General features: G+C 36.1%; 1 protein-coding gene across 1 annotated transcript in view; it reads right to left on the bottom strand.

The window, feature by feature from the left end:
• Positions 1-26,057, bottom strand: part of PPP4R3A (protein phosphatase 4 regulatory subunit 3A) — a gene marked incomplete at its 5' end in the record, with an annotated part of 45,426 nt that overhangs the window by 6,307 nt on the left and 13,062 nt on the right. The window contains 10 exons of the mRNA XM_082485379.1: positions 841-983; positions 2,806-2,975; positions 4,209-4,367; positions 5,652-5,754; positions 5,849-5,980; positions 7,345-7,461; positions 7,958-8,074; positions 8,176-8,253; positions 17,156-17,773; positions 20,547-20,645. Coding sequence (XP_082341505.1) covers positions 841-983; positions 2,806-2,975; positions 4,209-4,367; positions 5,652-5,754; positions 5,849-5,980; positions 7,345-7,461; positions 7,958-8,074; positions 8,176-8,253; positions 17,156-17,773; positions 20,547-20,645 — 1,736 coding nt within the window. The remainder of the gene's footprint in view (positions 1-840; positions 984-2,805; positions 2,976-4,208; positions 4,368-5,651; positions 5,755-5,848; positions 5,981-7,344; positions 7,462-7,957; positions 8,075-8,175; positions 8,254-17,155; positions 17,774-20,546; positions 20,646-26,057) is intronic.

Below are 26,057 nucleotides of genomic sequence, written 5' to 3'. Positions count from 1 at the left end.
AAGTCTGAAATTTCAAGATGTCCTAGTATAACTGATCAGGATTAATTGTTTAATGTGTTTTCAAACTAATTCAAGACAGCAGAACAAGAACAGATCTTGCTAACAATTCTTAAGAGTAACTCATCTATTCACACAAGCATTTTGTTTGAATGAAACCACACATACAAGTAATACCGAGTGCCAAAAATAAATGGAGTAAAAAGTCCTAAACTTCCTATTTTTATACACCCTAACCTTTTAACCTTGGGTAAGCATGTACTAAGGAAGGGAATTTTTGCTCTGGCAAACAGAAGGAGTGATTCAAGTGTTACATCAGATTGTTTTTCACTCCGTCAGCAAATCTAACAGTGACAAAAAGGCATCCTCTGAAAATTTCTTTGCACATTCTGTTTCTCAATCATTTCAGTAGAGCTTATCTAAATATCCACTCCCACACGTATCTAAAAAGGCATTCTGATGTGAAATTCCGAAGGAAAAATCCACCAAATGGTAATTCACAACTAAACAATCTTTCAAATCAAACAGTGGGAATCTGTTATTTAAGCAAATGAACTTCAGATACTTGATAGGCTTCTAGCGTTATTACAACGGTGTGCATAAGTCTAGGATATGACATTATTACTGGGGGGCAGCAACTACTATATTAGCTGAAATCTGATCAAGAGTTTGAAGCAACACATCTGGAAATCACACTATTCATCAAGTAAATTCAACAATGCCCGAGATGCAAGCAGGAGTCTAAATTATTTACATTTCCCACTACCACACAACAACCCGTCGATATGCCCCAAACAGAATTAAAGCACTGATACAGTAGTAAGAGCATTTAGTGCATTTTACCTGTCAAGTTTTGGATTATCTTGTCTTTCCCTTTGTTGCTCAAATCGTAGTTTCAGTCCTTTGAATGTTTGCACATAATCTACATCTTCCAGTGCCTTCCAGTAATTTTCAATTACATGAGCCGTTAACGATTTTATATCTTCCTATAGGAACGAACAAACATAAAGTGACTTATTTTCATTCAAATGAATTTATTTAATGCAATGTAAAAAGCAACCGAAATGAGAGATTATTTTTAAACATTCAGTTGGAAGCACCATATTAATTAGCTTATGTAAAAATGAGGGCTATGCATACAAGTGTAGCTAAAAATCTAGAGCTCCTAGTATTTGATTAGCAAAACAGACATAATAGCAGCAATTTTCTAGCAACAGCTCCTTCAAAACACATGAATGGAACCTAAAACCCTAATAGAAAATTATACCAAAACCAATTCTAAAACGTCTTTCCCATCATAACTTATAAATGTTTTTATATTGATAGATTAACTGATACCTGTTGTAATCAGTCAATTAAAAAATGTTTATGATATACAGACTTAGCATTCATAGTGTTTCTTTCTTCGCCGCAAATAAATTACTTACGTAAAAACAATTATTCAATGACTTTGTTTAGGATGAGAACAAGGAAGATATTTTTCATCAGAAACTAACATCAAGCTTTTCCTTTGAGGCCATACAGTGCTGGTCGAGGTCCTTTACAAAAACCTCCCAACTGTTCTGCTATTCCAGTTTAGCGTTGTGGCTGTCCAAAGCCACTCTAGACAGCTGAGACTAGCACAGGTCTGCATACTGCAGCAGGAAAATTGCTCCTGTGCATTGTTTGGCTTTCTTAGCGCTGCACAGCCCCTGGAATAGGCTGCAGAATAAACACCTGAATTACAATCTAGTAAGGATAAGCAAAGGAACATAAATCTTAATACATTGATTGTTTTCCTTTTTGGTTACGTGCTCAAAGGTCACCTCTTATGAATGGTAATACATCAGTAACAACAAAAGCACACTTTTTTTTAAATTTGCTCTCTTTAAAAACAAACCGGGATGAAAAAAAAGTTGACAAAAATTATTTACAGATACCAAGAAGTATTCTGGAAATGAAACCTGGGTATCTATGTGAAAAGGAGGGTAAGAAAATAAAAGATTATTTATTTCCCCATTGCATGAACCATAGAATCAGCACCCAATCTCACAGAGTGCTGAAAGACCACAGCACAGAAGTCAGGGCCACCTATATGAATTAACTTTTTCATAGCTTCAAAACCAACTTAAAATCAACTCTTCCACGATGATAAGGTAAACTCAGTCTTGAATTGCCTTGAGTCCCAACTCAAAGAGGTCACCAGCACAGACGATTTCAAGAGGTGACAAAGCCTGCCTTTTTCCTCACCCACTTACTCCTCCACGACTGCCTGCACCCTAGCTTGGCCCCACTCACACATTTACAGTCTGTACAGAATCTTGTCAGAATCTGGATGCAAACAACAGTGAGGAAACAGTACTGTGCAGACAGCCAAACTGGTGTGAATATTTTAAGAGACTCCCCCGGGAAGGAACTTTGTAGCACTCCGTTAATATAATCAAAAAAGACTGGTATCTCTTCTATATGTTTCCATATTCTGTTGATATTACAGAGCACTGCTAAATTTGATGTTTTTGTAGCAGTAGTTTCAAATTACATTCCAGTCATAACAGGCCCATCCAATCTACATGATGAAACTTGATTAGTGCTGCCTTTGCAAATCTGGGTACTGTGAATACACTATCGAGTGCATTTAATTTTCAAGTCATGGTACTGTTTGAACACGTACAAATATGTAACAGTGATATAAAAGAAGGTTCATTTAAATACCGTATCATATATTTCCGTTACGATAGGATAATTTAGGGTACAAGCAAAAAGAAAAGTCATCTTGAACTACAAGATTCAACAATACAGTAATTATCTTCAGCATATAAGAGCACTCACCACTCTGATAAATTCAAACATCTCTATTATGGCAGAATTCATCAGATTATAACGGGAACCATTATTTAGAAATGCTTTGACCACAGGTTCAAACAAAAAACTTTTCATTATGTAACGGTTGTAGAATTCATCCTTTAGCCCAATTATCTTTCTCTTGAAACGAAGAGCACCTGAAACAGAAGTGTTGTCAAAAGAATTTTTAAATTTAAAAGAAAAAATAAAATCTAGAAATTACTCAGCATTAGTTAGGACAATTTGCAGCCTCAGTTCTTTTACAGCATTACATTATTAATTAGAACCAAGTAATATGTTCAGCTAGTCTCTGCTTCTCAGCAGTCTTGACTATACTGCTGAAGATTACTTATCTACTTTATCATAGAGAAATCCTCCATCATAATTGTACAAGTGAAACCACCTCTGTTCACTGAAGAAATAATATACTACTGTTTAGCTACATTATTACTAACATAAAGGTGTATTTTTGATTTGTTACATTACTTATGATAAAGGTAAAGTATTTTCTCAGTAGAAGAACTGGGAAACTTGCTTATCATTCCTGTTACTCAAATGTAAGTTTGGTTACATTTAATTAAGTCCTATTTGACTAGGATGCAAGCTATCTAATTTAAAAATTGGTAAATGTCATTTTCTTCACACATATATTAAAGCAAGGACTTAATTTACAGCCAGTTTAAAGCTCTTTCTGAAACTCAGAAGCGTACAGAAGTATGTGAATGTCCGTGCATGAACAGAGAATATCATCTCACTCTAAGGCACCACATTTTGGTTAGCAACTAGATGTACATGAAAAAAGATTATTCAAGGGTTCTAAACCCAAACTCAGGTGATTAAGTTTCAAATTTAAAAGGTACTTCTTATTGTATGGTACTGCTCCGTCAACTTTAGGCTTTGTTTTACTCTATGTGCACAACCGAATCTTGGAAAAAATCTGTCACTTGCCTCCAGAATTAAGCCACACTGCTTTGCTATTACTGTGCTGAGCATGGGCAAGAAACTACCAGTGCAGCACACTGCAGTTTAATGCAGCCAGATAACTGCACCTCTAATTAAATATCTCTCATAATTTCTCCTAAAAAAATACCAAACTTACAATGGTTCTCTTAGGATATTCAATATTGAGATACCACCTTCTCAATTCTCCTCTACAGTGAGATTAAGAAAAATCCTTCTGCTTTTGAGAAAAAGAGAGACATCTATAAATGCAAAATTATTTACTAATTCTAGGTGACATAAGTTGGTATGAGAAGCAGAGTATAACAGTAGAATTTCTGTATTCAGTCACAAATTGTCATGATCTGTGAACAGTTTTCTTCCAGCAGAATGAGATATGTAACACTTCACATTCACAAAATACTAGTTTATCCTTTAGCTTTCAAACTTACACAATGCCAAGAAAGCGTGCTTTGAGGCCATGAGAACAAGTACCCTTCGCAGGATATCTTTGTTAATGATGTAGTTCTTTATGTGATAAGTATGATGTTCCACGCAGAAAGTTAGCAATTCCAGTATTAATGCCAAGAGTTGGGCTGTCTGAAAATCATCTGTAATAAAAACAAACCCAAAATAATTAAACATATCTAGGATATTGCCTTCAGAAGCCAACTTTAAATATCCAACTGCAGTCTGGTAAATGTTTCCAAGTTCTTGTATATTTCCACAGATAGTTTAGGGAACATGTTGCAGGGTATGTTTAGTCTTTAAAATAGAAATTGAATAAGCTTGTTATGGACTAAGTATCTTCTATTTATACAGATAGGGCAGGAAACCCTCCTAAACTATAGAAACCATTACATTTTGTCTGTCTAAAATCAGCGTTTGAAGGTTCAGAGAGTACAGAACTTAACACTAACACAAGCGGTCAGGCTTATTTAATAAAATCTCATGATGATGTCTGCATGTCTATATCATGAAGCATTGCCCTATATGCAGCGCCTTGATGAAGTCTGTACCAAAAATGTGACCTATTATGCCTTTTAACAAAAGTACTCTGCAAAAAATATCTCAGGCTCTTTTAATACTTCTAGGACATAATCACATCAGCATATACAAAACATAACTCAAATCCTGCTTTTAAGTAGACAAATAATAAATTAAATACACAATAGATTTAATCTTTTTTTAAAAGGTAGTGCTGCCTTTTTAAAAATACTGCCAGATTGTTGACCATTAAAGAACACAAGTATTTTAAATTGTAAAAGTCTCACTTCCAATCTATCTGGAAGCCAGTTGAGATAAAACAGATTAATTTAACCAATCCCTTGGAAATTTATACAATAAATTAAAAAGTTTATAAAACATTTATGTATCATTTACATACCTCCTTTTACATCCATTTTGGATCTGTTACACTATTAATAAACAAAGAGTACTGCTGCTAGTAGGCAGCAAGAACAGTTACTTCATCACTGATCTGTGCTATCTTGGTCTGGTGTAGAACCAATGCCCTCAAATTCAGCACAGTATTGTGACACACACCTTCTCAGGGGCAATTTTGCATCCTCTCTAGTAATCCCTGACCTTAAAAAACATTTACACGTTTACAAGTCTATATCACTGAACAGCCCCATGAGTTACTAAAAATTATAGAAATATTTTAATTTTTGCTGAAGCAAAATCTGCAGCAAATGATCCTAAATCAAATCTCTTTGCTGAATTTTATACTTATAAATTACTCACATGACTAAATCATGAATCTACATTTTACTTTGAAATATGTATCATAGTCTCAGATTCTCTTTAAGACAGAAAATGTCCTTCGACTGTTGTTTTAAACATTATTCTAAACACTGACATTCAACAGCCTTGATGTGCCAGAGCGGCATTACCTTTGCTAGGCTTGTCCTCTGTAGTATTGGCCAATAATGGGGCTGTCAGAACATGCATACAATGTTTGTAGAAGAAACCCAAGAACTCTGTCTTTTCGGTTTTCTAAAGAATGAAAAAAAAAAAAAAGTATATGTAACACATATCACCAAATACTTAAAAAAAAAATATGTAATTTGATTTGAAGGTATTTACTTACATTGGCAGTGGCAAGCATATTTTCTGGATCAACCAAAGTACGAAGCAAACCCATGAGTAGCACTGCCCCTCCAAGTTCTGGGTCTGTGTCACAAATCATGTGTTCTATAATGAGGTTAATGAGTAATATATCCTAACGGGGGGGGAAAAAAAAGGCAAAAATCAATTTTAATGCTACTCCTTTGCCCCAAATCTGAAATTACCTTCTAAAGGGGTTACCACCTGGTTAAAAATGGTGCTCTATCAAAATTTTGTAAAATGTAAACAGCTACCAAACAACCCCTCCCCAAACTTAACAGAAACAAATTAACTTTACAAGCCAATGACACATTCTGGTCAGTGGTTCAACAGTAAGAAGGCAAGCAGTGAAGAAGAGTCTTTCAAAGCAACTAAAAATGGTTCTGAATTTAACAATACAATTTAGAATTTAGTCTGAACTGAAATGCCAAAGGATAAAATGTACAGAGGCAGATACTTAACAGTCTCAAAATTCAACTGATTTCTGGAAGCATTTTCAGAGTACAGAAGTTTTAATTTCTATCCTTCTTTAGAATACATCCCAAGAGTTTTATTTCCACAAACATACAACAGTAAATTTTATAATGCTATCGAACTTGATGAAATTATTTCCACCTAAAATTAACCCCAATGTATATTCGCAGAAAACAAGAATAACACATAAAAGCAGAAAATAGTATTTACATTTAGGAATCCCTACACTAAAGTTGCTTGGTTACCACCATCCCCCATAAAAGAGGACAGTCATCAGATTCAAGCGGCTGGAACCAACAGTGATATTCCCTTTCCCAGTTGTCCCTTTCTTCCAGTACAGAAGCAGCAGTACCAGCAACTTCCTGTTCTCTGGCATGTTTTTAGCAGATACAAGAAAAAAACATTAACTACCTCCTCTATGGAAAAGGCAGCAGAGTGTTTTTTCTCTCCACTGAATACCACTTTGAAATACCTTTCTTACTACTAGTTGTGTGCTTAGCATTTTGTATTTATCAGCTACAGAGGATCTCTGGGAAATGAAAACCTCTGTCAAAAAGTGTTCCTTAACACTTAGGACCATAATTGCACTTTCAATGTGTGTGATAATAAACTGAACACAGGTTTCTTACAAGTAAATTAAAAACACAGGTACACGCCAAGATCAAGACTGAAACTTGTATTTCACATTTTAAGGAGGTCTTAATTCAAAAACATTTTGTTTTGCTTGCATGACAACTGATGCTAACCAAAATGGATGTGAACCAAAATGGTGGTTTATGGTAACCTGTTTTACTTCACACACAACGGAACAGGAATATGTAAGCAGGCAAACACTTATCTCACCAGAACTTTTAAAAACATGGTAGTTCAGTATCCTGTAACCATCACAACTATATTCCATACTTCTTCAGAATTAGGGCTTATGTCATTAATTGAGTCGTAAATTTAAAAGAGTAATTACAAAAAAAAACACAATACACACGTTTCTGGCGGCCCTCTACTTACATCGTCATTCTGCTGTGCTTCCTGCATGACAAACTCTCGTACCATGGATGGGTTGTATTCAACCAAATATGAGAATATATCAGTGGCTGCGCTTCGTACTTGTGCATCATCCATACCCTGGAAAAGTCAAATAAAACCATTTCTATTTCCTTAAAAGAAAAGACTTAAATGGAATGAAAAACAGAAAGCACAGAGCTTTTAATTCATACTTAAACGTCATACCTAACTATTACTAAAACTGTACTCTAAAACTGAATTGGCTCTAGCCTCTTCTTTGTACATTTGAATAACTGCTGGGCAAAATAAATGTTATGGTTTCCATGCCCTTTGGTCTATATCCCTATTTTCTTACTTAACTGTACACCAAGAAGCACGTAAAGATAGGAAAGTGAATGAGAAAACAAAACAATAAGAATGCCAGGGCACTTACCAATGTCATATTGAAACGGCTTTTAAAGTTTTACAAAAATATTTTAAATGTTTTGAATCTCAAGCTAAGACAAGACAAATGAAGCAAACACTTCAGAAAATCATCTGACCGAAGTCTGTCTTGCTTACTTTTTAAAGAAACCTCTCTGGGGATATTATCACAAATAAAATGGAACCGACTTACCAATATGACTTCTAGTGCTGGCAGTATGCCCATATTTGACAAGGTTTTGAAAAATGCATCTCTGTTTTGAGGTTGCAGTGTTTGAGAGAATGCACAAAACTCTTTCAGAAAATTTACCTGCAAAACAGGAATAATACACTAGTCAGCAATTAAAAAAAAAATGCACAAATCACTTCGTAGTAACTGTCCCTTTCATGTGTATTTTACAGATTTCTTACCAATTCCTGTCTTTTTTCCTCATCTGTGGCTTCATCTGTTAGTTGTGCAAACAAGTCTGTCAGAAATTTTTCATCTTCCTACAAAGGCAAAACAATACCATTTGTTTATTTGACAATATCAAAAGACATGCAGTATAATATAAAGTTCTTCTAAACCATGCCTCCTGCAATTTAAGACAACACACGCTTGTGTACTGTAATCATACTAGTATCAACTTTCTAATTCAATTTTCAAACAAATTAATCTGAATCTTGCTTTTGATCTTTTATCATGTTCAACACCAGTCCACCCCCCAACACTTCATTCTCACTTACGGTGTATCTTGCATTGCCCTCTGGCTGTCCTTTTTCTATTTTCTACTGCCATTCTCATCATTTTCTCTATGACTTCTCTAACTTCCTTCCCCCTTGTCACATGCCCGTCCCCCTAAACCACACTACAATACCCTTGCTTCAGCTGCTTACATGTATTTATAAACATGATCTCCCACTCAGCCCGACATACACACATGTATCTTTGGAACGTTATGAGATCTTTGCGGCAGAGCTAAAGCAAGGACATGATGAAGGGAGAGCTGCCTAACAGCAGGAACGAGGTGAGATTCTTTCCCTCAGCGCTGCGAGAAGGGAGAATTCTAGAAACCAAATCAAAATAACTGGTCCTATTATGTACAGCATTTACTGGGCATGCTGGCTGGCAGCAATCAAAAACCATTCCGTTATTTTTCATGGTGTGGTACCTGGGCAAAACTACAAACAGCAGCCACCACATTACAGACATGTATTTAGACTGAAAGAAGCAGCAATACTTAGCTTCCCATAACCGTCACGGTCCTAACAACTAGAAGATTATTAAAACAGAAGTAAACCTTCCCTCATCCTTTCCCCAATATTATACAGTAATAAGACAGCACTTGCTTGAAAAAGATACCTCTGCATCAGATATGAATAGATTTTTTCAAAAAGCTGACGGAGCGGTGTCTCTTGTGAAGTCAGTAACACCATGTGCAACAACCCTCCATCCCAAACCACAGTGCTAGAAACCCAAGTTGCCTTGCTTACGTTTACACAGCATAAAGCCGAATCGTGAAAGTACTTCAGATACAGCCACATAAACTTTCTAATACTGCTAATTATCTAGGTACCTCATCCAGGCTCACCTTGCTACCTTGCTGACAAAATGCACACCTCAGTTCCACCAGCACACCATGCTAATGCAGCTGTAACGCTGTCACACCCCAGTCCAGGATCTCTACTTGGCACTGCACAACACAGCTAAACCCAGAATAGTCTGGCATGAGCTGCTGCCCTAGAAGGCATTTCACCACACTATAAGGTAAACCCTATATTTAGGATCTGCCACATGTTTCCTCTTGTTTGATGCTGTGCTGTACTTCTAATCTGACCAAACAGTCAAGTGATAATGAAAAAGAGTGTTTTCTGGACACAATTTCAGGTACTATTTCTGTGACTGCTTCAAAATCAAAACAAAAAGAGATAGGAGAGGCCTCATTTGAAGTTTAACAAAATTCACTCTGGAGGATCAAGCACTGGAAATGTAAAGTTTGACTTTTAGATTTCAACAGTCAAAAACGTTCAAAAGAACTACTCAGGCCTTTGATTTCAAGAAACATAACTTAAGCTGTGATGAAAGAATACAAGGATGTTTCACTACCTGCTATCCAGCTGTTACATGGCTTGGTAAGTTTTCTGGTCGAATATTTAACTTGTTAGACATTACAGGTAACATAAGTAACCCACAGTAGAGTGACATACTTGTTTACTGAAATAAAAACACCACCACAAAAACAAAAAATAAAACATAAAACCAGCTCTTTTGAAGAACATGCACATTATTCACCACGATTAGCAGTGCATTTAAGATACGACTAAGTAATTTGCTTTCATTTCTCTTTTTGCTGTTTTGATCAAGATGTAAAACTAATCTCATCTATCAAAACTACTGAGAAGATGCATGCTTATCCCCAGCTGGAAAGCGTAACCCCGATTTCCATTCTCACTGTGAAATGAACTTTTCACCTTCTTCGTAATACCTGACAGTAAGTGCAAGCCTCAGTGAGTGCATATCTCAGAATGGTCATTGGCATTGGGAAAAAAATAATGGAAATTTCAGAATTTAACTATATCAGAGCCATTATTAGTGTGCTTCTGCATAAAAAAGGGTACACAATATTACCCAAAGTATAAATATATTTTTTTTTAAAGTCAAAATGTGGAAGGAGACGTGGAGACCCTACACTGCTGGTGATACGTGGGTCTCATTTATGACCCAGGGCCGAGCCCCAGAGACAGAGGTGGCCGGGGGCGCTGCACCTCCAGCACCACAGGGCAGAGCACGAGAGGCAGTGGAAGGTGTGGACAGGACCCCGGCCCAGTGCTCTCACCAGATCCTTGCCCAGTGCAAGATGTGGCCATCTGCAGCGGAGGCCAACACACTCACCCTCTTACTGGGCTTGCAAACATCCGGGACCTGTAGAGGGGACTTCCGAACACTGGGAAGGGATGAAGACTTCATTGCTGACACTTAATGTTTCAGGAAGAATTTGCAGAAGTTCGCTATGTAACCATTTTTCATCCTTCCATATACATACTATAATACAGTATTTTACAATTCTGTATTAAATATAGTATTTAAAGCATTTTCCACACCATCTCCTCTCCCAAACTCCATTAAATACATGGTAATTTTAAATTAACAGGATTATCTGAAATCTCTAGGCCTCAGAACAATCGTGATCTATTTAAAATCAGATGAATTAAGATGGACTAAAGTGATTTGAAACATCCCGCCCATACATGGCTAATATTCTGTAAATAGTAGTTATTCCAAGAAAATAAAAGCAGCCTATTACTAACTTTGCTGTTATGTCTTAGCCCTGAAATGCGTTTAGGCGCTATCTCATTCCAGATGCTTAATGAAAGGCAAACAGGTTGTTATTGATGGGAAAAATCTCAACCCTCTCACATTTATAGAAAAATTGTGATTGCAACACTGAACATTCTAAATACAAGACTCTCTCTCACAAGCTGTAAAATTACTGACAAGGGCAGCTTATCTAAAGATACATTCCTGAACATCACCACCAGAATCTATGGAAACACACAGTCTGAGAGCAGCCTTCATATACTTTAGTCACAAAGCACCAACACTGAATGCTAGAACGACACAAGCTTAAGTGTTTCTGGTTTTTTTGCAACTTGCAAAAAACCCCTAAAATATGTCTGTGAACACAGTGCAAATGCATAATTCTTTGCAGTAGCTGGCGTCTTCACGCAGACAAGTATCAAAATGCATGTGGATGTATCTTAGGAGCTGGGAAGGTCGCAACTGTTTTCCAAGAAAATAAAACTGCAAACAATAGTTTAAAGGGTAATTGTAGAATCTAGCTATTTTCCCCATGCATGGAAATTATTAAATGTGCAACACTTAAACTATGCATATACCAAACACTAAGTTATTCCTTTAAGCTTTTGCAAGATCTAAGTAGATGCTCCAAGGATTTAACACCTTTCAAAGTTCTACTCACTCAATCATTTATGACTTTAAAAACAAGAAAACCCACAAAGTACGATCACAAAAAAAAGACTCTATTTACATTTGTGATTCAACTTTCAAAGCAGTCTTTCTCCTCCCAAAAGGCACTTAAAAAAAAGCATTCTTCAAAAGCAGGCCTCTCAAATATAATTAACTTCCAGTTATCAGATACTTCATGTCTGTGATTACAGATGAATGACAAAAAACATCAAAAAACATCCAAGAAACTCAATGACACCTACACTGGAAAAGGAGTATACTTTCTATCCTGGTTTCCACCTCTGTATTCATTTTTGGCAGAAATAATATTTTAGCCCAGAAAACGAAAGTTTTTTCACAAAAAGTTACCAGCAAAGAGAGAATCACAGCTTCAAACATACATTCCTTCCTGCTACCCCACTGGAAGATTTCAGAGTTCAAAATGTTTCAGTCTCCTTTATCTCAGCCTGCCTTCCCACACATGCCTTCAGTCACTATCAATAAACTATTTCCACTTGAGACAACACACTGAAACAGCAGCGGGATCCACCTAATCACATTTGGAGTTTCTATACTACATTGAAAAGTCATTTTCTACAATGAAGAAGTTAATCTCAGAAATCATTAACGTGCATCACTTGCAAACTTCTTTCACTAAGTCATTTCCTCCAGAAGCGCCATCCTTTTTTCGAGGTAAATTTTGCTGAAAGTAAATCTCCACAGTTATTCCTGGGCCAACTACTGCAAAACAGCAGACGGGCAGGAGACATTCCCATCCTAATACATTTGGGTAAAACTACCAACATGCACTGACACAATTCTTCCTCTGAAACAACTACAGAAAATTATGTTTACATCCACAGGGTTCTGCTAAGAATAAGTAACTATCGGTAAAACCACTTTCAAAATTAAGAACAGCCTATTGTTATATATAAATCCAATAAAATATACAGATGTACCTAAATGCCTACCATTTTTCAGTTATTAAAAAGGGAGATAGGGACTATCTGTAATATGATTTCTGTATTTAAAAAAGCTGATTTACCAGTACAGTAATGTCATGTGATCACTGCTGTACTAGGTATATACATTATTTTAACATATGTCCAATTTTCCCCTTCCACACTCCACTTTCCTGAAAATAAAAGACTCTGAAGTCTAAATGCATATACTCAAAAGTAATCCTAGCAATATTCTGTATCCTGGAAGATAAAAACACCGCAAGATCTTGCTGGCAAAAAGAACACGCCAATGAGAAAGGGGGGAGAGAACGGAAGGAAACAGTGTTTGCTCACTCTATGGCGCAGTTTTGCAAGTTTTTGTTTTTTAAGAACTAGTTAATAAAACAAAGGGAAAGAACTGGTGGCCTCCAGTGTGAACATTAGAATATATTTTTTAAATTGCAAAAGAGCGTCATATAAAGTAAGAAACACCACTTACCTGTCCCACCCCCACTCTCAAAACTTGGCGAACTCCATGTTTCAGCAAGGTTTCTTGGTGGCTATGACATCTCAAGACTAGAACAGGCTGGACCCCAAGCAGTAAGAGCATATTAGGAGGGGCTGAAATTGGAAAAAAATGTTATATACCTCTTTCGTATCTTACGTACAGCGACCATAAAACCTGTAATTGAGCAGGTTTCCACAGCAGTTAATTCTGTAGCCTGGAAATACTGGTATCATGGGTTTACTATCCATCATGAAAAACAGTAGCTAGTTGAGTGACATCTTGATATAGTTACTTGAAATGAGAGCTCTTAGACAATTAAATCACAAATAAACTAACCTCCATTTCTCAGAAAAGCCCATCAGTGTAAGGATTTTTTTAAAGATTATGGGAAAGCTAACCTTAGTGAAGAAGGAGGGAGGAATACAGTTCATAATCCTAAGTGCCAAAGGTGACCCATTCTCTATTTTTGGTTTTACCACAGAATGGGCAGGAGTTATTTACCTACCTATTTGCCTAGAAAGCAAAATCATGGAAACAGGTATTTTCCACAACTACAGAATTTATCCTTTTTTTTTTTTTTAAGACATCCAAAATCTCTCCTAATAAAGCCAGAATTCTTAAGAAACAACATGTTCATATTTACAGAATTCACTAGTTATAAATGAAAAACTGCCCTTAAATGTCAGTGAGCTTTAGTGACCTTAACTGTCCCATGTTGACACCAAATACCTTAAATAACTTACACAGTGGTAATTTTGAGTAAAGTCACCCAGCCTATCAAAAAGTATAAGGCACAATCTGCACAGAACCTTGTACAAATTTCCAGTCACTTTTCTGTAACTAAGGTATGGCTCGGTCAATTTGAGATGAGGGTATTGCAAAGTGCCACTTCAGTTAATAAAGAGCCTGACATGAAAAGGGCTCTTTAGAGCTCATCTTTTTTTTTATGGTGGAGGTAACAGTTTTTCTTCTGTCCTTCCCAGCCACTGAGAGAGAAAAGAACAGAATATAAAACAGCTCAGTTGTACATGCAATAGTTCAATATGTCGCAGGATACCAGCTGCTCAGGAAGTTTACTTTTAATCTGAGAAGTAAAATTTCCTAAAAAATAGCTCTTTGGTCACACCCTCAATGGTCCAGCAGAGACAATCTAAAATCAACATCAGAAGGATTAAAACCCTCTATTACGCATCAGCTCACTAGGAACTTGAGACTTATCCGTGGCTCCCCAAAACTACCATCAAGCATCCCAGAAACACTCCAATTAATAATGACTTACAAAAGAAACAGCTTCTTAAGTAAACAGGCAACGTTAGTGAGCACCAGGATCTCGCAAGATCTAAAATAATGAATGCCAGGAACTCCAATTACTGACAACTTTAAATCTTTCGCCCTCCCACCAAAGTATTGTGATACACTCAGCTACAGAAATGCATGTTAAACCATACACTAATGGAAGAAAGACCTTAAGAATAAGTTACAAGTGAAATCAACAAAAGCAGTCTTTAAATTTTGTTCTGAGAACATTATTTATTCTGCTTAATGAAATGAGAAGGAACAAACACATTTTATACATGGACTGTGGGAATGACCAACGGAGAAAGGAAAGGGGAGAACAAAACTTTAGGGGGCAGAGATTACAGAAAAATGCAACCTGGCATATTGCTCTACAAATAAATGAATAAACAAATGCCAGGTAAGTAGGTTTAAACCTTGGTTTAGAGCTACACTGTGAGAAGTTGAAAAATCAATCAATCAATCATTCAATAAAGCCTTTTAATCTCTTAGAAATGCAATTGGCATACAATTTGTGATAGCCTCTTTTAATTCCCTCAAAACCAAGAATTGATCGTCAATGTCAAATGATTTCCAACAGATTCTTATTTATAAACTTATTTATAAAGTCAGGGAGTTCCCCCTCAATGCTATAAAACTGCACTGTGAAAGGACTAGGAAATGCAGTATAGCACAGGATATAATTTCTTCCTTGTGTACTACCACTCTTGGCTCCTCAAAGCTGTAGAAAGCACTATAACAATTTGAAATATTTATCTAACTTTGAAAGTTATGCAATGCTAATTCTTCTGGCTCCACCGCACAGGGAGTATACTTTATTCTCAACCATAGACAACAGCAACAGAATTGGAGATAAGGTTCAGAAACCTGCGGTCACAGAACAAATCAAAATCAGATCTGAGGCTCTATTTCAACTGTAAATTGCAACTAACAAGTTTTGCAACCACAGTAAACCTTGATATTCCAACCCAAGCTTACCCCACATATATTAGCCTAACACAGGTTGTATGAGACAGAAAAAAGTAAACTAATCAACTACAAATCCTCGCTCAAGTTACCTTGGGATTTCTGGCAACTGATTTTGCAGGATCGGGCCCCCTTTTTCCTTGCTCGGTTTCCTTTTCAAAGATCAAGATCTCTCTCAGAAACATCCACTGACACCAAGACTCCTGAATAATTCTTCCCCTCCTCCTCCTCAAGCCAAAATGTATCATGTAAACTGTTGCTTTTAGCGACCCTTGCAAAGAGGTCAAGATATTTTAGACACTAGTCATACTGGATGCTTGAGTTGAGACATCTTAACTGAATCTTTTTCAGCACTGTTAGTCAGGCTTGTAAGCTTTCCCAAACTGGCCCCTCCAAAACGATTAAGGCCCTCTGACTGATTCAGATACACATTTGTGACTTTGTTGATCAAGGACGCACATACAGACATGAAGATTTTGGTTCAGTTGGGCCTAAGCTGGTGTCTAGCACTACCAAAGATGCCCTGGGTGTTCCACCAGGCTCCAGTGGCTGTTTCAGTAAGTGATGGTCTGTTCCCAGGGCACACGCCTCAGCTGCCAGGCCTGCGTGACATCTTGCACATCTGGCTGCTTATCAAACACCCCATGTGTGGACACGATGGATTAATGCTCTGAGAGAGTGGATTAAATAATACCAGTACTCTGACCAACTGTGTGTTGGATGAAAAGTCAGGACGTCTAGTTTTGACAATGATTTGCCATATGAGCTTACAAAAGGAATTATCACTCTACTTTGTTGTATTTTCCATGAAATTAAACAGGGTACATTCTGAGATTCAACTGAAGATAAATACAATTAAGGTAGCCATTAGCATCTAGCACTTCGTCCAGTTCTCCAAATCACACAGCCCCTACAAAGACAGTGGCTATTCATTTATTAAACATTAGGAAAATCAAGATGATGATAATCATCTTCTACAAACCAAAATACACGTGCTGTAACACTTTGCTGAGTCAGCTGAAAGATTTAGGAAGCTCCCACCACAGAGACGTGCCACCTATTTCTACACAGTTCAGGAAGTCTGTGGGTTGGTGCAGAATACTTAAGACAAGTAGGTAATATATCTAAAGCACCACATAATCTCTTTACATTTGCTGTAAGACATACGTCATGAAAAACTGGCAATTCCAAGCAGAATTATTTAGGGACTTATAAGACAAACTAAGAAAACATTCAAGCACCCAGGACAATCTTATGTTTTGAACTTGTAGTTTCCAAACAACTAATTTAATTTACTTCAAAATTAGAAACAGCTATATCCTGGTATGACATTATATTTGTGAAATTTAGGTGAAGTAATTGGATTTTTTTTTGTCATGGTAACATGACAAAAATTATCCTTAACTGTAGAGCCTAAGAAGTCCCAAAATACAGAAAAAAAAACCGCTAAAAATATCAAACCTTCAAAATGCAAACAGTACTACTCATTCCAAACAACCGCATTCAGGATTCTACATGTGTTTTCTCCATTTAAATCAGTTACAGAGAATCTAGTTCTTAAATTTCAGATTTTGGACAAATCAGCTCAGTACTCAAATGCCTTTTATGTCATACTTCAAAACCTCTTTCAGAATCACAGAAGAAGGTTCCACTGAAGGACCTCGATCTTTCCAAGAAAAATTATCCAACTTTCTCTGCCCAAGCACAAATAAACTGTGAAATTCTAAAACTTACCTGTAACATACCAACTATTTCCACTTTATTAAAAAAAATGAAAGAATGAAGTGTTGATAGCATATTTTCCTCAAAAACTGAGGGAGTGGGTAGGACCATATCTTGAATATACTGTACTCTGTATGTCTGATGTATTTTTTGCTTCAGCTCTGGATCGGATATAGGAATCACCTCTTTAAATTTTGCCGTTTTAGTCAGAAATTCCCTGTGTTTCCGTGACTGTGATAAAGACGGATCATATTCTAGGCATCCAATTACGTCCATTATACATTCCTCGGAAAACATGACTTCAAAAAGTGCAGTTCTGTTCAAAAGGAAAATTCCCTTGATAATTTCATATAAGTGGTGTAGTCCTTCAATGTTCTCCAAGTCTTCGCACACATGAAAAATTTCTAAGAGCTTCTTAATATAGCCCTCATTTTCCAGTGCAAGTGCGAGTTTTTCACGACGTAATGGTGAAGGCAGTGAAGATGCCACAAGTTCTGCAATTTCTTCTAGTCGACTTAATTCACAAGATGGCAATTCTAGACCTGGTGATGACATATCATCAAAACGTTCTTCCTCAGATTCATCGACAAGGTCCTGAGTAATATCGACAGAAGGGTCTTTGCCTTGAACCTACAAAATAAGAAGTTTTCAAAAAAGTGGAGTTTAATGTTTACTGCTACTTGAGCACTTTTTTAAAAATACCATTTCAAATGCCCCACACTTTCTCTTTGTCTGGCCAAAATAGAAGTGCAAATCTAAGACTGACATTGAGTAGGACAAGAGGAAATGGGTTCAAGTTATGTCAGGGGAGGTTTAGATTGGATACTAGGAAAAATTTTTTCACTGAAAGGGTTATTAAACATTGGAATAGGCTGCCCAGGGAGGTGGTGGATCTGCCATCCCTGGAGGTGTTTAAAAAAAGGGTAGATGAGGTGCTTAGGGACATGGTTTAGAAGTGGTTTTGTCACGGCAGGTTAATGGCTGGACTTGATGATCTTAAAGGTCCCTTCCAACCTCAGCAATTCTATGATTCTATAATTCTATGAGTACAGCTCGATTGCAAAATAAGACATAATGAAAAGACTTCTTCAAACAGAAGGCTTTACAAAATTATTTCTACATTAGATATTTAATTCCATTTATTTTCTATAAAAAAGAGGAAGAATAAAGAAAAAAGCTACATTTTCTGAGTACTTCAAATAAAAAAGGAAATGCATAATTACTAGTATGGATCACAACTTTTTCATAGACTACTGAACTAAGCTATTTGTTTCCAGTCTTTATACTCTGCAGATAGATCTTCAAACACAAACCAGTACTACATTATTGCAGCAATAGCTTTAAACATTTATCTATAGGCTATTTAACTGTTCTTGATGCTTTTCAAAGCTTCTGCTACCTCAAATAGAGAAGAGGGTCCAGTCTTGTTAATTTAATTGTTGTTTTCAGTTCTGGAGAGCTACAAGTCAATATCTGTTACCGTGCACTTTCTAAATACTCAACAGAGCCACAGAATGCCCTCTTAAGAACAGAAAAACCCCAAACCAAAGAGTTTAACAAAAGAGTAGTGGCAATCTGCAGCTGTCAGAAAAACAAGGCACTGGACCTGCAAAAATCTCTCTAGAGATACAATGAGGAAACTACGGAAAGTATGACTTAGTGAAAAAAACAGAGACAGATGCTTGGGCACCAGAGCATTTCAGCTTTAATGATATCTTAATTGCAGTATCCGGAGTCTGATGTGTCAAATCAATAAAGGCACTGCTGTGTAGAATGGTATAAGGCACTGTTCTTTTTAATCTGGAAAATCAGCAAAAAAAATCTGGGAGAAATGATTCTTCATGGATAACAGCAAGCCCACACTTGCCGTACAAAATCCAGAATGCTGTGAAAACCCACGTACTGTTCTGCTTATACATTAGCAACCACTTCCAGTACAAGTGGTATCAAAGTTTTCCTTTCAGAAGAAACTTTAATGACTGAGGAATCTTAAGATCTTTAAAGTACGCTAGACACAAATACAATAACATGGCCTCAAAACGGGATGTAAAGACACTGGTTTCTTACAAAAATATTAGATCTTTACATAAGTCTGAGGAAACTGGACTTCTTATTTGGGTATTGCCCAAGAACACAATTTCCCCTTTCCCCCATTCTGTTTCTGTCCCCAACTTTTGGTCCTTTGATTGCCAAGGTTCCTGGAAATGTTTCTGTACTTATTTACATAAGTTTCAGTACTTATTTACATAAGTTGAAACTGTTAAACTGTTGAAAAGACTCATTGCTAAAAAAAGGAATGATCTATACACACGCAATTATGAAAACAGATTTCTTTTGCCTTATTTCTGAAATCAGTGAGAACAAACTCCAAAAGACACAGTGGAAAGTGCTACATGTTTGTTAAGAATAGAAAGAGAGAGCACATAGAGAGAAAATTAGACAAATTTAGAGAAATTCCACCTAACATAGCATAGAAATTGAGAAAAGTTGTAGTGCTTGGAATGGAAGTAAAAAACTAAACAAGAACTGACAAATTGCACTACCATCAGTGAATATATTGACTAAACTCTTTTAGGTATTGGTTAATAGCTAATACCTGACCAAATGTTATCCAGAAACAATACTGATTCAGTGACATATAGTCATCCAGTTGTAGTGGTAAAACATAAACAGTTAATTAGCACGTATTAAAATATACATATGCTACATATAAATTGTTTGATTTCTTTAAACTGGAAGAATTATAGCTTTAAGGTGACAATACAGCGATAGAGCTATCTCCTACTTCAACTATCAGATCAGTCTCTCATACCCTGACAGTCAATAGAAGCATACTATCACATTTACATGGAAAAAAGTTCTGTTGAGAAATTCAATATTCCCCTCACCTGAAACAGAAGAATGAGATAAGAGAAAGAGAAGAATGAGAAATGTTAATAAGATATGGTAAAATCTAGCAGAAACACATTATAAAATTCACTAAGAGCTCACATACATTCTTCTCTCTACAATAAAACTTTGGATAGGTAACCTCTTCCCTTCTGCCCAACCTGGAAAAAGTTATTTGTGAAATTAATTGTTATGAAACTTTTTAAGTGCTCATTTTGAGCTGAACTTCCTTGGGCAATAATAGAGCTAAAAAGTTATGTTAAGCAAAAAGACCTGAAAATGCTCTAAAAAAATACCCCAAATATAGTTTAAGTTCATATCAAATTTCTGGAAAAAGGAGAAAGTTTCCAAACCCGAAAATGCAAAATTTGGGGTAGGTAGCTAAGACAATAGTTTTTACTTTGTATCTACTATGCTCACATGCACCTCTTCAAACAGTCTAAAAATTTTGAAAACATGCACACACACAGAGTAAGATGATTTTGGTTGTCTCAATCACATTTATCAAACTTACCTGACATATTTTTTCCCATATTTCATCACATCCTGCTTTTTCTTGAAAGCTAAGTGCCAAATCATAATTTTCAGCTTCAGACCATACAATCAAGGTATCCTTTAAAGAGAGGAAGAGTATTTTCAGGCAACATATTTCAGATTTTACAAACCTGAATAGTGCTTAAAGAGCAAAATTTTAAAATAAAAACACCTCGACACCTAATTATGACAGGACAGTATTAAACACAAGTGAAATCATCACACTTTGTAAGATTTTTATATGTTCTGACATTCTTAGGATTCTTAGGATTCAAAACATTTCTGCATAAATCAGAATGAAAAAGTTCCAGAAAGATATCGGGAGTTTTAGTTCTTAATTCACGTGACCATAATATTGTAAATCTCAAAGAGGTTGATCTAGAATAAGTACTTCTACCTCAATGCATCCTCTGATAAAATATGGTAACAAAAGCAACAGGTTTGGGGTGTTTTTTTTCTTAAATCTGTTTTAATTGGACCACATAAAACTGCACGTATGTTGTAGGATCAAAGTTACAATCTTTTTTTTTTTTTTTTTTTTTTTTCATTTTTGTAGGCCCCAGAAGACACGGTGCTCTTGCACAGAACAGCTGCTTAAAAAGCAGCCCCAAGATGCCTACAAACTTCAAACAAGAAACTTGAATATGCAACCAGTTAACTGCCTAAGGGTTTGTATACCTATTACACTGAACCACGCACACCATTTGTACTCATTCCAAAATATAATTCTGAAAGGATGTTTTGCCCTAGATTTCTAGAAGTTAGTTGAAACCGTGCTTAGCTACGTTTACTACCCAGACACTTAAGCTCTCATCTACTTACTAGAATAGTTCAAGAGTTTACCAGAGCCCTCATATTGCATGCAAAAACAATATATGGAAGCGGAAACTGATGCTGCAAACAGCAATACAACACATTGATAAGGTATTTGATGCAGTAGCTTACAGACGGTCTGCTAAATAACTGTTAGATTAATAAAAAAAAAGAAAATATAAAAAAATATAATCTGCATTATTTACTTATTGATTCAGGTTTTGTTTTACATGTCTTTTGTATTCCTATAACAGCTAGCCAAAATATAGCCACATTAAATATATATAGCCCCATGAAACTGCATTATCTCAGTTAAGTGTTAAAACATGCATTTACTCACTAGGACAAGACATATGAGAAGTTTTCTACTTCTATTTCAATAAGAACCATTAAACACAGTATTTTTGCTTCATTAAGTACAGATTTTGCTTAAAGGAATTACTTTTTAATATTTGCAAAAGCACTATAAAAACTAAAAGACATTCATGAAGCTTAAGACAGTTTATGAATTAGGCTTAATTTATTTCGAATAAGTGAACACTGAGGATAAAGAGAAGTCTTACGATTAGATTTTGGTATGCATTTACTAGAAAACTCCTTAAACTAAACTATAATCTAAATAGCACGATCCTGCATTAGGATTTGGTCAAGCAATGCAATATAATCAATTTGCCATTACCAGAGCAGCTATCCTGCTTCAGAGGCGCTAATGGCTTTACCTTGCAAATGGCAAATAGTTTACCTTTTCCTTTTCCAAAGGGTTGAGGAAGAGGTGGTACACAGAAGAAAGGGATTTAGGAAGACCACCTCCAAAATACAAAAGGAAGAAGAAAGTCACAATTAATATTATTCTCTACAAGACAGGTCATGGTGCAAATACTCTGGTAATAACAGATTGATAGCATCTAGTACTGCTGACTCCTGTAGCCTAAGAAAAATAACAGCTTACAAAAATTTAGAAAGGGAAGGTCCAAAAGAAAAAAAGGGCTTTTTTTTTTTTTTTTTTTTACAAATAGTATGTACCTTACTGCAGTATTCATTGTATGTATCAGGTTCCAAATCTAATACATTCATCTCTGCAATTAGTATTTATACAGCAGTAATTTTCAAGGCCACTTGTCTCATCAGCTTCCCACTGAGCGGCGCTTATTTCATTTAAAAAAACCCAACCCTAACTCTAAATCTTAAGTAGACCCTAGCAGAATTTGCAACATTCCTATCTAATTACATTCCATTTAAGTGAAAGTGGCTAGATTTCTAAGCAAGCCATTTCCAAAAGAAGCGTATTTTCTTCTCTATAACGAACATGACTAACAAATAGGGAAATAATTGAAAGAATAAAAATGACAGTGTTATTTACATTAACTGCAGTAAGCTCAATACACAAAAGCTTTAAGTCTTGAATAAAATACAGCACTGGACCAAGACAAGTCAGTCTGTCTTTTTCATCTGGGGAGAGGAGGGATGGAAGGAGGAAGGCAGGCAGAGAAAAATGAAAGGGAAGGCACAAAGGTAAAGCTGCTTTTGAAAACTATAGTCACAGATGTACATAAGTGTATTTGGCCATGGCATAACAATTGTTCTTGTTAAACAAGATCATTTACTATCATACATGGAAGTTCAGACAGTATTTTTTCACCTCTACTCACTCTGATACTTTTTTTTAATTGTTTCTTCTTTGGAAAGCAAAACAAGAAACTGCTGAAAAATTATTTGAGCAGCAGAACAACGATCTTCAAATTTGGTTTATTAATATTAGAAAAGTGTTTTCCCATTGGCAACATTAACAATTTCAAATGATTAGTGATTTGTTGTCTTATCACACAAGGATTTCATATTATGGATTAATATCAGTGCCTCAACAGAAATCTATCAATTGCTACTCTCCAGATCTTTAGTAAGAGAACATTTGTTTGTACATCCTTTCATTGCCTCAAAGAGCTTTTACAAAGAGAACATGAAACAAAGCGAGAAAAGCACTTCACTCTGTTGCATAATACACAGTTCAGTCAAAGTTTAAATTCACTGTTAAATGCAGACAGTTATTAATGTAATTTCATTTTCTTAATCCCACAAAGCTTATAATCATCACAAAGAAGAGCAGTACAAGACTTATACATGTAGGGAGAAGTGACTGAAGGAAATTCTAGATGTAGTTAAAGATAAAAACCATGAATAAAAGTCTAGTTTCTGCTTGCTTTATTTAAAGGACTCCTTTTATGTGTTTGATCTTAAATCTCCTCAGTGTAATGTGAATCCCCTAACTACTCTCAGCTATGGAATAGGACTATTTGCTGCTTCCATTACTTTTTGCAACTCCACAAACCAACTGAAATTTCTTAACGTTGCTTCCTCCATTCCAAGAGAAAACAGGAGTGTGAATAAATATGCTTAGTAATAGGAGACATTGGTTAAAGAGGTAAGGAGACGGGTCTTGCACATCACCCCTCTACGAGCAAAAAATCTTCAATCTTATATGATGCATAAAAGCAGTTCTGGTTCAGTTTGATCAAAAATATATCCCTTTTTTGGCACTACAGACAAAATGTTAGCCTCCACACAAGGAACTGGATGGGATGACTAAAATAAACATTGAAAGTTTGTTCTTATCTAGCTTGTCATTAAACACAAAACGTGAAACCACAGTATTAAATCATAGCTAAGTTGTGTGATGTTTTATCATTGAAAGCTTTTAGACTGAGTGCCCTGCAAGAATCCCAGCATTCTAGCTACTCACATTTTGTAAGATGCATTAGAGTTCTTGGCAAGATCTTTTTTAAATAGGATGTTAATCAGAAAACTACTTATGTAGAGGTCATGATCTTATTTAAAGTTTGAAAAGCATTTGCTGCTTTGCAAAAAAAAAATTTTTACAATAATGCCAGCTGGATATGTCATCGCTACCTTAGCCCATACAAAATCTGACGTTTCCCTAAGACTGTTAACATAAATTTGTCTTCTTTTATATTATTGTTCATTATGACTGCCCTAATATAATCAGGAATTCTTAATTTTAAGCAAAAATTCTGAGCACGCCCTCTTTTCAGAAGACCTATGTATTTAACATTCCCATAAAGAGTTATTTATCATTTCTACCAATGGAGGTTAACTTTTTGCACTCTTATCCTTCTAAAGATACAGCTTGAGGCAAATCTTCTTCAGACTAGAAGGGCATTTCTCTGCTGCTTTTCTCCCTGTTGGCTGCATCAAGCTCATGTGGAGCAATTTCTGGTTAGTTAGAGGTTTTCAGGGAAACACTACTGTGTACTACAGCTTTATTTGAGACTTCACTCCTAAGAGGCTAACCTTCGAAAATACTACTACGATAGCTTAAGCCAGCAAGCAGTGGCAATTGTACTTAGATGGACAGGACTTAGTATCTACCATATGATTTCTCCTCACTTTTTGAAATGCTTTCCAAAAGGCTTACTTTCCTTAACAGAAATGCTGTCAAATACACATTATCAGTCTCAAGCTTTTGCCACAACACTCATGTCATGCTTTTATTAGACATTAAATCAGTTTTATTTAGCTATTAGCATGCTGATTAGCAGGTGTGTTGTACAGCATTCATACAATCTCCAAAGTAAACCCAGGGATTTCATAAGGAACAATTTCAGAGGAACTAGTACTCAGGATTTGATTCTGCTGTAAAACTGATTTAAGATTTCTTTCCTAATGTGATAAAGTTAAGAAAATTGTTATTGTTTGACAATATCCTCCCACTGGTGTTCACATCCAAGGACAACACTAGTCTTCTCTGAAGCTCCAAAATATTCTCTTGGCATCCCTATGAGATTTAAGCTACTCCCAAGAAGTAGTGAACCCCTAAATCAGATAGCTCTTTCATAAATTCTTGCATTCTGTCTTAAAAGCAAATTAATCTCTTCCTACTAGCCCTCAAACAATGTAGGCCTATGATACTTTCCTAGCCCCTAAGGAAGTTCAACAAAGAAAGGTTGTTTCTCCCCATCTTGGACTGCCTGACTGCTAGTCTTGCTTACCTAAGCCCTCACACTGTTTACAGTTATGGACCGTTCCTTGGACATGCCAAGCCACCTTTCAGCATCTTGCTAGCTAATTATTTGGAATCAAAAGTACAGTTTCATAGGCAGCTTTCTGCATATGAAATAAACTACTGGTGCTGTGCAAGTTTTTGAAGTTAAATATACACAGCTATTCTTCAGGCTAAAAAGCCCACCCCAGTAATGTAATACAAAGTTTCAATTCTGCATTAGGTTTCATGCATTTGTTCGCCTAGAACCTGGATATCTGGATGTGCTAACAAGTTATCCCCAAAAACTGGAATAACATATCAAAAGGACACTCAGTCTTTTGGCAAAATGTATTCTATTAGCTTCTACGAAAGCTCAACAGTCATATGTGACTTTCTAGTTAGCCGTTTCATAGCTGCATTCCCATGAATCACACAGAATAAAATCAGTTTATTAGTTCTGTAACAGAATCTCAACTCGCTGGCCTAGTGACCATATCCAAACCAGCACGAAAATTAGATTTCATAGGAAAACACGTGTGAAGGCAAAGGAACATGTGATCATTTAAAACAGATGAACCAACCCAACCCAAAATCAACAGCAGTCACTCCCCTTGTTTGGCCCTCACTCCACAAAACCACACACTTGTCCTTACTATCTTAGCTACAACAGGCACAAATTTT

The sequence above is a fragment of the Vanellus vanellus genome, assembly GCF_965231255.1.
Source record: "Vanellus vanellus genome assembly, chromosome: 6".
In the NCBI taxonomy this organism is placed as follows: domain Eukaryota; kingdom Metazoa; phylum Chordata; class Aves; order Charadriiformes; family Charadriidae; genus Vanellus; species Vanellus vanellus.
Note: the sequence above shows the minus strand (reverse complement) of the source record. Positions and strands in the feature narration are given on the sequence as shown.